This window comes from Silurus meridionalis, chromosome 20 (assembly GCF_014805685.1).
Source record: "Silurus meridionalis isolate SWU-2019-XX chromosome 20, ASM1480568v1, whole genome shotgun sequence".
Classification (NCBI taxonomy): domain Eukaryota; kingdom Metazoa; phylum Chordata; class Actinopteri; order Siluriformes; family Siluridae; genus Silurus; species Silurus meridionalis.
The window spans coordinates 14,946,702-14,959,478 of NC_060903.1; the positions used below are offsets into that span (position 1 = coordinate 14,946,702).

The 12,777-nt window shown below is 35.2% G+C and overlaps 1 protein-coding gene across 1 annotated transcript in view; it reads right to left on the minus strand.

The window, feature by feature from the left end:
- Window positions 1–3,719: 3,719 nt before the first annotated feature.
- Window positions 3,720–12,777, minus strand: part of ppm1lb (protein phosphatase, Mg2+/Mn2+ dependent, 1Lb) — a 77,546-nt gene continuing 68,488 nt past the window's right edge. The window contains exons 3-4 of the mRNA XM_046877083.1: window positions 8,289–8,450; window positions 3,720–5,568 (exon numbers count right to left, since the gene is read on the minus strand). Coding sequence (XP_046733039.1) covers window positions 5,219–5,568; window positions 8,289–8,450 — 512 coding nt within the window. The 3' untranslated portion in view covers window positions 3,720–5,218. The remainder of the gene's footprint in view (window positions 5,569–8,288; window positions 8,451–12,777) is intronic.

The following is a 12,777-nucleotide window of genomic DNA, read 5'->3' on the forward strand; positions in this document are numbered from 1 at the left end:
CTAAATATGCTTTTGACCTGAAATCTTGACCAGATGTTGGCAACAACCCATGCAATCCATACATGCGAAGAAAACAACCCAGAGGTGTCCATAAATTATGTGCAATAATGTGAAATGGCACAGGAAAAAAACTATCAAAAGCATTAATATCAGCTGTTTCAGTCCCAACTGATGGCATATAAAAAGATGTCTCATTACTAAGATGTCACAAAAGAAACATCTTGTGATGGGTAAAAACAAAGAGCTCTCTCAAGACTTTCGCAACATTATTGTTGCAAAACATACTGATGGGATTGGTTACAGAAGGATTTCAAAACTTCTGAATGTTCCGGTGAGCACTGTTTGCCCCATAATCCGGAAGTGGAATGAAAATAATTTTACATTAAACCGGCCACGACCAGCTGCTCCTTGCCACATTTCTGACAGTGGAGTGGAAAGAATTATCAGAAGGGTTGTCCAAGAGCCAAGGAGTACCTATGGACAGGTTTAGAAAGACCTGAAATTAGCAGGTACAATTGTTGCAAAGAAAACACTCACCAATTAAGACTTCATTGCCGAATAACGTTTGCACAGTTGCAGCAGAACAAATTACAATATTCCTGAACTTTCATGCTGCAAGACTCTAGTTGTACAAAGCTAATATATTAGATTCAGATCCACTAACTGAGAAGGCCACCAAAGAACACAGAACTTACGGTCATCTTCATGAAATCAGTTATAGATGAGATTTGCTTTGTCACATGGTGCTAGTGGCTGATTGACACTACAATCACTGTGATGGACAGAGCAATGGACACACAGTAATTCCATCCTTCCTAAACAAACAGCAAAGGCCATTTAGACTTCTACTCTAGCCATTGATCGACATCAGCGTGTCATGTCACATTAATAACACGTAAGAAAGCGATCCATTATAACAGTCCTTATAACATTCATGAAAAATTTGATCAGGATAAAGGTAATGGTATGATGTAAAAGGAAAAGAGGGTTCAATGATTCAAAATTCAATAATAAATGAGGTCATTTTATGAGGTAAATACCGATGCTTCTGCTAGAGATGATGTACGAGATCGGTGCAGCTGTGGCTGCAGTGAAAAGGGACATGTTGAATTGTGTTCATTGGGTTCCTTGCTTTATTATTGGCATTCATTCTGCATAAGATACCTGTCTGTGCATTTCCGTGTAGTATTGATGGTTTCTACAGCCATGGCCTCATAATGATGGTATTAAGAGGTGGATTGATTCAGGTAGGACAACACTGAAGGCCTAGGTGTGAAATGCATGGCCCATGACTATGCTAGAAAAAGGATGTGCTGCAAGATCTCGAAATAAATAACAAATAATATAATATAAAATAGTTTAACCTAAAAGATATACAATTTCTACATTTGTTCTACAAAAGTTGTGCAGTAGATAATAAGCATTTTCTTTTTACATTTTTTCGTTGTTGTTTTTTGCTTTGGTAACATCTACATTCTATAGCAAAGTCAATTCAATTTAATTGCATATTATTTTTAATAATAGACATTTTCACAAACATCTCAACGGTAATCTGCATGCAGATTGAGATTCCTAATTAGGTAAGGGAATAAGAAAGTATCTACTAGGTAACACTGGATATTGTAATTACGAATCATTACAACATGAGAAAGATTTTCATCCTTGCAATTTTTATTTGGTACATTTTTATATATTCATCTTCCCTTAATTTCACAGACATATTTTTTTGTTGTTGTTGCTTTTATTTTTAACAGATTCTTTCAAACATGTTACAACTGTACTGTATTCTGCAGGAATAAAGGAATAAACACAAAAAAGCTCCCAAAACATACAAACAAAAAAACACACATAAAAAGCAATTAGCTATTAAATCTAATCAAATATCAATACACCAGAATTTGATGCATTTCCTTATTTTTTTTTTCATTTTATATAATTGGAACTGGGGTTAATAATATTCAATATGTACATTCATTTTATTAGTCAATATGCAAAATATCGTATTTACATCTGATGTGAATGGCATTCTCGAAACTTGAAAAATTGTGAAAATTGGGTGAAGAAAACTGAAGGAAATGACAAAAATATAATGAAGTTAACAGGAACATGTTCTGGATGCAATATAATATATTCATTAGAAGTTATTTAAGAAATTCGTTTGCGCGGTTGCTTCGACTCTGGTTACAGCTGCAGTTATATTAATACAGGATTTTTTTCAATAGAATTAGGATAATGGGACTAATGTGAACCTATAAAGCATAATCTCTTGAACTAAATATAACAGCACGTTTTCATTTATCTACCAGTCTCCCTTTATTACAACATTTAGGGCCAAAGAACAATATGAAACAGAGAAATTTACCCAAAGCAACTAATGCCTGTTAAAATGTATAGTTCAAACATTGTAAGTAATAATAAAATAAAAAAAATAATAATTATCGGGTGCTATGATGCAATTACCACTTCCAAGGTGGATGATTTTCCAATAAAAGCATTCCTCCAAAGAGTTTAAATCCTTTCATAGTACCGCAATTTGCTAATATATTACGAAAAGTAAATCCCCCACCAGTCTGTTTGGTTTCAGTAAGACAAAACAATCAAATCTAGATTTAAAAAATGCGCTAATCATGAACCCAGGAAGTGCAAATCCCCTGTACAACTTTTAACATGGCGGAAACTAACACACTGGAACGAAGCACCAACACTGGAGACTCCTTCTATAAATGTAACGTAAATGTCGAGACACAATAAAACTTCACCGTATTAACAATCACGTTTAAACTGATTTAAAACCAAACCCCTTATAAACGTGTATTATTAGCCTTTGTTTATATCGTGAGACTCCTAAATTAGCTGTAACTATAGAAAATTAAAACAAGAACATTCATAGAAACCTGTGATTTGAATTATAGCCAGAGATGATGTTAGAGGAAATGATTTAACGATTCACCAATTTTTGACCAATCGGATTCGAGAACACGAAAAAGCCTGTAGAATGAGAGGAACTAATGATCAGAACATGTGCAATCAGTCACACCAATTTTGTGTATTTCTCAATAGTGTACACACTTTAAATCTACACTTTATTAAATAAACACTAACGTGCAAAAAAATTGTGTTTTTAGACAAACTTTGCACTATATACTGCAGTTATTTTGTTGCGATTATTCACTTTTGGCGTCCTGTTTAATTTTTGGAATGAATATAGACACATATAATCCACAGGGATTTAAGGCAATACACCACAAGTAAAATAAGCAAGAGTTTGCTTGCATACTTAGTCTTTTGACATTAGAATTTAAATAGATTTCTATAGTAAAGACCCATGAAAAGAATTTCTCTCTTTTTTTTTTAAAGCAAACTTTAATTTTTGTGTTCATTGAAAGAAAAAAAATGCAGTGATATTTTAAACGAATAATGTATGGCATTCTTCACTACACTATAATAATAATTTAATATTTGGGTTTTTCCTCTGTATTTTGAGTCTAATTAAAGATAACAATGAATGTAGGTCAGAAAACATTCCCTCCTGCACAACCATGTAGTCAGGGGTGGGCCATATTTATGATACATGTATTTTAAATATAAAATAAGATTTTGTAATTTGGTAGGGTTGATGAAAATGGCTTCATATTTTGTATCGAAATACTTTTGTATTTTTGGAGTTTTAAAATACATAAGAAGTCTACATGATGACATCATAAAAATGCAGCCTCTGATTGGTGCCTGCTCAGGATTTCGCCAAGACTTGTTGAGATCAGAACAGAAAATAGATGTCCAATGAGTACTAAATAAATATTTAATTGCCGAATATTGTACCCTAATTAAAGTAGCTGTTTAGTAACATGATGATTTTGTGTATTGCATTGTCACCCATTGCATGAGTGACTGGCTGACACATGTTATATTTATAATTAACAATCAAATGAATTAATTAGACACTAGTTGCTATGAATACAGGTGTCATCAGTCGTTTTCTTATAAATGACTTCGTTACCAAACACCAAGTAACTAAATTAGGATTCAATTCCGAGTCATTCGCAAACTGTTAAACATTAAACTGTTAGTTACTTTAAAACTAACCTTCATCTGGGAGATCACAGGAATCTATCAATCAATCAATCTACAATATACGGATAAAAGTATTGGGACCGGACTTACACAGCCATATGTAATCCTTTCCTGAACTTTTACCACAAAATTGAAGGCATAAAATTGTGTAGGAGTTCTTTGGATAGCAATCTTTTCCTCACTTTAACTAGGAGACCCAAACCTGTTCCAGCATGACAATGCCTTAATGCACAAAACCATCTCCATTACGAGATGCTTTTCATGAGCTGGTTCAGAAAATCTTGAGTCTCTTCCCCTACAGAGCTTCAACTATTCAGCTATTGTACACCTTTGGGATGAATTGAAACTCGGACTGCACCCCAGTCCTCCGTCCTAAATCAGTACCTGACTGTACGTGTCTAAAACTCTTGCGGTTGTATGAGCACAAATCTTCACAAGCACACTCCAAAATCTAGTGGAACATCTTCCCAGAAGAGTGGAAGGTATTATAACTGCAAATGGGAATTAAATGTGGAATGGGATTCTCAAAAATGAAATGAATCTTATAGTCAGGTGTCCACAAACATTTGCTTATATAGTGTATGTCCATAGATGCATATATCTACCATGTGGTGTCTTGCCTTAAAAAATGACCGATATAATAACGAATGGTACTGATGCTTTAGTTTGCATCTCAAAAAGAAAACGAAGAAATCGAAGGCCCATAATCATCCTGGCAATACTAATAAAACTCTACTACTCGACTTACTTACTTTCATATCTATGTACCTATTTTGTCATTCATAGTAATTACTGAATAATACTCTTCAACATGAATAAATGCATATTAAGCGAAAACTTCAAGGGGTTAAATGACCTTGAATGTGATTTTCATTACACAAGCCGTGGCTTCTCTTGAAGTTTCTCTCCATGATGCGCTATTTAAAACAAAGGCTTTGGGAAAAATGACATAATGGGATGATACCTGTTTACTTTAGATTTGACATTATTGTAATAAACAGTTCTTGCTCCAAAAATAGTCATGAGAAACTTTTTTCCCTTTTGCGTCTTTACATCCTTACTAATACGAGCCGATAATATATATTCGAATGAATCGCTATTCTAACTGATAACGCCGAAAATATTATCAGTTCAGATTCATGGTGGTTCACTGCTCGGGCGATTTGGTGGCTCTCTTTTTAAATTTGACCACCATGACTGTGATGTTGTCTGGGCAGCCGCGGTAAAACGCCTGCAGCACGATGCTCTTGGCGCCGAAATGCGGCTCGTCGAGGCGCTCGCGGATGAAGCGGACGGCCTCCTCGTTACTGAAGGCATCCCACAGGCCATCGGATGCCAGGATCATGAACTCGGGCTGCAGTTTGTCCAGGTCAAAGGTCACCACGTCAGGTTCGGGGATGACCACGTTTAGCTTCTTAAGAGGATAGTCGCCCAGAGATCGAGACATGGCCAGGATTCCTTGCACACGCCAGGAGCCGTTAAAGCTGATGAAGCCACCTGAGAGCAAAAAAAAAACAAAAGTGTTCATGCCATTTGCATAACGCTGACTCAAAGAAAAACTTCAACCGAAAACATTATATTTTTGTTCATTGTATAAAATTATTCAGGGACAAATTTTGTAATTATAGGGCACATTCTTTTGTTACCGCTAACAATCTAAGTAAAGCTGCTTGGAGACAATGTCCTCTGTTAAAAGCGATATACAAAAAAAATTGCAATGAATTCAATTAGATGTTTATGCTGAAATCTTTGTGATGTCTAGTAGTCAGGATTTACTGTTGGTTCCTGGAAAAAGGAAATGCCAACACCCCTTTTGTTATATTGACAGCTACTTTCAACAGCACATTCATCTTTATCAGTATAAATCTCCGCCTAGACGTACGAGAGACAACTCCAAACTTTACCTTTCAAATTGCAACATAAACTTCTCGCTTTTCGCTTGTCCATTGCTTTCGGAAAATGATTAGCATCAAATCTATTATACAGGTAGTGATGTTAATTACACTGATGGATAAAAAGAACTATGCGTGCGTATGCCATGCGTATTTCGGATCATTAATGTTAACTGCATGTTGTGTTCACTTGTGTTATCTTTTACTAATATTTAAATTAGTTTGATGATCTGAGATTTTAAAGTGTGACAAACATGCAACAAAATAAGAAATCAGGAAGGGGGCCAACACTTTTTCACACCACTGTATATATAAGCTGCAACTTTACAATACAGTTTTAGCTCAGCACAAAAAAAACCCAGACTACTTTAATCTTATCTGTTAAAAAAAGTATATTTTGAGAATAAAAAATCAGAAACGGCATGCACGCAATGCAACTGTTGGATTTATACCATAGATTCATCGTGCCAGTAAAACAGTTGAAAGGGTTTTTATGGATGCACTTATTCATCCCAGTTAATCAGATATTCATGCTGGTGGCTCAAAGTCAAACACCTTTTATATCCCCACAGTTTTTGTTTTGAACAGTCACCCAATATCGTGCTTACACCATCCAAGACTCGCAAGACAGCATTGCATTAAGCACTGAAGCTGTTTTTAATCGTGACTCCACTTATTTATAGTGTTATTAATAGTGTTACGTGTTTCTGCTATTTCGGTCCGCTCCCTTGAAGGGTTATGTGAGGACTAAAACATGTAGCATGGTGTTATAGAAAGAGTCAACAAAGTTAAGATTACAGAGCCTGTCAAAAGTTTGGAAACTTTTTTTATTGGTTTTGAGAGACACACAAAAGGAATGGTGTTTATACGCAACAAACTGCGTCATTTAACGGTATTCGTTTCCATTGAACAGTCAGATTGGGCAATAACAGTAGGTTTTGGATGAAAGACATGTCACAAGTTTTTGTTTTAATTGGGAGAACATGCTGACTCATTATATACATGCAGGTTGCATTTGGGTTCAATGGGAAAAAGAATACTGAACCAACATGGCTGCCATTCCACAACACAATGCAATTTCGTGTGGACTTCCTGGCATGTCTACAGCAGGAACCTGGCATTCCTACTGTGGCTATTTGGAACCAACTCCACCGTACAAGACAATACCCCAAAGCATCTGTTTAAGCTCTGTAAGCGTTATTTACAGAGCAGAAATTCAGCTGGAGTATCTATCTTGAACTCCTATTGAATCCTATTGAACTGCTCTGGGATGAACTGGTTTAGGAAGAAATCTCCAACTAGTGTAGAACAACTTTGCCAATTTTTACAAGAGGCACGGCAAAGTATTTTAGCTGAATGTTTGGAGAAATGAAAAGTCTGGACCTCAAGAGTGTGTAAAGCTGTTATTCATGCTAAGGGAGGATTTTTCAATGGAAAGAAAGTCTGTACATTTATATACAGTGGTCCCCTGGAACTCGGGAACTCTCAGCACATTTACGTTCCAAGATCCCGAAAAGTTCTGAAAATCTGTAAATTTTGGACGCAACTTCTATGGTACCTTATTGAATTCATCTAGACATTATGTCACTTCAATACAATAATGTATTTTAAGAATTTGTATAAATTTATTAGGGAAAACATAGTTTAAAATGTTATTCCTAACGTCCCTCAACATTCGGTCCCCCTGCAGATTCCCACGAATTTGAAGGTAATCCGCAACTTGCTATTTGTTAGGTTCCGAATGAGAACCAGCGAATTTTCCGAGGAGCAACTTCCGAACCCCGAATTATCAGGGGGTTGACTGTATTTGTTTGGTCAAAGTAAATCTCCATACCTTTTTGTTTGATAGTGTTATTGATTATTGCTGTTGTTCTTATATTAAATTACATACGTGTCTCTCAAAAATGATAAAAAACCAGGCATTTCCAAACTTTTTACTGTATTTTTCAGTAATAGCACAACCAAAGTGGTGTATCTTACTCCAGAAATGTTTGAATGTGACCCAATGTTTTTAGATAGTGAAATGAATTTGTATTTTAATGATCTGTCATTATTCTATGTTGCTGGCATAGAAGTAAAAAAAAAGGTTTGAACTAGGAATCCTGTATTAGGAGATATCTTATATCTATTTCAATAAATCAATAGATCATATAGTGAAGCTTTAGTTCAAGTAAAAGCAATAACTAGGTAAAGCTTAACTTCTACTACACCAACCTTTAACACATGCAATATGATCTTCAACCAGTAGGGGGCAATAAAGTTCCATTGCCCGGACATAACACATTTCATGCATGTGTATTGAGAAAGCTTGTTTTTGTGGCCTACCTGCTTTCTTGATCCTCTTTCGCTCTTTGAGTTGGTAGGGTTTGTGGTCATAGGACAAGGGGATGGCATTACCGTCTTTATCACACAAAACTCCTCTGGAATCACCTACATTACCTACTGTCAGTTCCTTATCAGACAACATGGCCACTAGGCATGTTGTCCCTATAAAAAGAGAAAAAGTGAGAGACGGTTAAAAGGATGCAACCAAAACACACATACACACTACTTTAAAGAATTTTGACCGCCTGCCCGACCTTTCTTTATAAAATAGCTCCTTTCTCTCAAGCCCAGCACTCAATATATACTTTCTGTTGGGAATCTGCCAATCAAGACACCTGCTAACTTCAAACAATGCTTTTCTCCGAAGCAGCAACTTTGCAGCAACTCTGCGTTTTCTCCCCTGCTTGCCTTCCTGAATCCTTTCTTTTCACTCCCTTTTCCCTTCTTTGTTTAATTTTCCCAGGCCTGGGGTTTGCTCACCGAGATCCCATTGGCACCAAACAAACCGCCTGTCGGACCATCTGTTCCCCCCTTTGGAGCTTTTAGCATTGCTTTCAAACGCTAAACAAAGCATATTGATCAGACCCAAAGTCACCTACCTGATTCGAAACCCTGTATTCATGATATTAGCCTTCATGGAATTATTATTATGCATCTCTTCTATGGTGTTTTTATTATTATTTTTTTTTTAGATTAGCATGCAGCAGAAGTTGGGTGTTTCTCAGTTTCATAACTAAGCATTAAAAAAGATATGCTAATAAAAAAAAGTAGATGTAAAGACAAAAGTTCAGACCAGGACAAAATGAACTACTTTCTACAGAGTAAGTAAAGAACAAGGTATTCCCAATAGCCCAGAAGGATCCAATACAACTCTAAAACAGGCTGCTGATTTCCAAGACAACTGATTCACTTCACATCATTTGGAGGTGTTGTAAATGTGACAAATTAAGGGAGATTAGGGAAGACAAATCCAGAATACATCTCACTCTATGAAATAACCCAACTCAACCATCACTGATCCTACAGTCTGGGCTAAAAAAAAATCATCCACAGCCTAATGAATAAAAATATATGCAGAAATAAATAAATAAGTGAATGAATACAAAATATATGCAGGAATAAATGAATAATGAATACATGAACAAAGAAATAAATACATACATTTTTGTTTATTAATGCCTTTAATTTTCTTGTCTACATTTACTATACTATATTTAGGCTGTTTCTATATTTCTACTTTTGTTTCTTCATTTCTGCATTTTTATTCACTTAATAATTTCTGTATTTCTGTTTATATATGTCAATTGCATAATGTTTCATTAAATTCAGAACTTCAGTCTAAATACAGAAATGGCTGGCTGGGTGATCCAGACAGAAGCCAACATCAAGTCAACATCTATCCATCCATCCATCATCTATCTATCTATCTATCTATCTATCTATCTATCTATCTATCTATCTATCTATCTATCTATCTATCTATCTATCTATCTATCTATCTATCTATCTATCTATCTATCTATCTATCTATCTATCATACATGCATGCATACATACATACATACATGCATACATTAGACCCACCTGATATTATATAATATAATATAATTCACTATAAGATATTCATTTACAGCAAATAATCTGACATGGATGCTAGAAACAAGCATTTAACCTTAAAAAGATTTAAAAAAGGCTTGGCAGCTGTACCTTATTTACATTTACAGTATTGCTGATTTCACCAAGTTAGCTGTGCATGAACATTTAAAGAGTTTAGTGTATTAATCAGTTAGCTTTCGGAAAGCTTAAAGGTTTTTTGGAAATATATAAAAACACAATAGACTACAAGCTTTATCTTTCCTCAACAGATTAAGGAACAGAAAGGAAGGAAGATGTACCAAATGAAAAGTGAGACAGAAAGAGGATATTTTTAGAAAGGGAAGAAGAGAAGTGAAGACAAAAGAGATGAGTGTTGAAAATGAGGAAATCTCCCTAGTGTGCCCCTCTACCCACATAGACACTCCTTTAATCTTTCTTTCATACATTCTCTCATACAATTTTAAGCTTTTCAAGTCAAAGTATATGAAAGGAGGAATAAGCTCCAAAGCATGGATTCATCACAGTCAGAGATGGGTTTTTCCCCCTAAACCTATTAAATACTTTCAGAATAGTAATGACCTCACAGCAATATCTTATACGGCTTATTAGTAATCTTGAGTTAGCTTCTGAAGAAAATTCAACTTGACTCAGTTGAAGAGTAAGACCAAAAAGACCAATAAAACGTGGGGAGAAAAAATGACGTCTACAAATGACACACTAAAAATGGTCTATTTCCTATCTGTGTTTAATGCTAGTAACCATGCTGAAGTGAAAAACAAGTAGCCATGCTGTAGGCCACCTTCTTTATCAATGGTACATAAATTTCGCTAGCTAACTTATGTTAATTAATATGTTTCTATACACAAACAGGTTTCCATATATTTGACACAACAAACAATCCCTGATCATCAAAAATGATATGGTCAATTCAGACCTCTCACTGTTTAAAACAAAAGATCTGGCTAGCTAGCCTAGCTCATTTAGCAAGCTAAAGGCTAACTTGCATCTGTAGGTTAGATGTTGAGCTGCAAAACTTAACATCGTTTGTTATAGATAATTATCAGTTTCCTTTGAAAAAAGAGAAGTCTGACCATTTAATGAAATATAGAAACAAAAACAAAACCACAATAATTTGCACCCTGTACGAGTATTATTGCACTCCTAAACATGTTCTCCTATAATGTTTAAAGAACGCAAGACTCTATTGAGAGTAATCTTGAAAAGTCCAAGGTCCTAGCTTATGGATAGCCCTTTCTGTAGATTATTCCATTGGTGAAGGTCAGAGCACTTGATTGGCCATGTCATAAGCTTGACCCTAAACCATTTTTTTTATGAACTCCATTGCATTTCTTTGGATCGTTCACCTGTTTGGCCTAGTGGAAGATTTAACCATGAGGGAATTGTATCTCCATTAAGGGATTTACATTATCTACTGGTACTTTAAGGAGTCCATGATGATAAACATCCTTGAGAGACTTTGGTGGGAACAAAGCCTATATTACAGTACAAATCAGGACAAATCTCCACCAAATCATTTCTCATAAGAGTGTGGATCAGGCTTGCTTTTATATAACCACCAATCTTTTTTTTACTTACTTTCAGTAAGTGCTCTATTTTTGTATCATCTGACAAAATAGCTTGGTTCCAGTCAAACCTCAAAAAAAAAAAAAAAAAAAAAAGCTGGTGTCCAATCGTATATTTGGAGACTAGGTTATGACAAAGTAAGACCTCCAGCCATTATCTTCAACCACAATTCATTTGCATCTTCTTCCAGGAAATTTTCTGGATGTTTTAAACATTTTAATTATTACTCCAAAAGTGAATATGAGCATCTTAATGATAGCTCCTGACTTTTTACTTATGAATCCTGTAGTTTTCTTCATGGTGACATATGTTATATGTATTCTGTAGTGAAACAGGAAATCATGGATGACTTTTTAGTTCCTAAACACTCAGGTGAAATGAAATAAGTAGAATATAATGTAAATGTGTTTCACTTTCATTTTGTTCATATTAAATCCATAATAATAATATGATCTGCTAATGATTGTAAATCATGTTGTTCTTTTGTTGAAAATATATATCTTTATCATCTTTTTTCCATCTTTACCAAGGTTGCCAAATACTTGCGGTTCCTACATAATAAATTGCACAGACAATTCAGTGTCATTAATAATGATCAGTGATTATGTAACTTCTGCAATCTTTGTAGATCATCTGCACACATTTCCTCCAGAATCTTTCTCCAAACAATGAGGAGGATTATAGAGAGGTAAAGGAGAGGGCAAAAGGAGAAAAAAAAATGCTGCAATAAAAGAGAAAGGAATAAGAATGGAAGGAAGACGGCGTGAGAGAGAGAGAAATAATGAAGCAGAGACAGTTAAAAGCGGAAAAAGTGAATGTTTATAGAGGGCAAGAGTTTTTCTGGATCACTCTGAGGTAAAAAGTCAAATTTGAGCAATGTTAGAGAAATAATGGATGAAGCAGGTTTAAAAATACTTTAAAAACCTTTGCGTTTCCTGTAAAATCTTCTTGTAGCATATTTCTTTTGTTTGCAAATGTATTCAAATCATTTTTATTAAAATGCCAGCCATTTCAAATTTCCACCTTTCATGTTGGTGACGGTACATTTGGAACAAGGTCAAGGATGAGGTCTCAGGAGTGAACTGGAGGAGATTGATTGCCTGTTTCCAATACTGCTGCTTCATTGACCACTTTCCAATCAATTTATTTCAAAGCTGTTAAAAAAAGCAGGGTCAGGGCCGGGGCAACAGGTGACTCGTCTGTTAAAACAGCATCATTTGATGATGATTTTGCCACTGGCCAATGCTTATGTTGTTTATGCCAAGGACTGCTAATGGTAAAGCTGTTTTTGTTTGCAACACCTCTCTCTT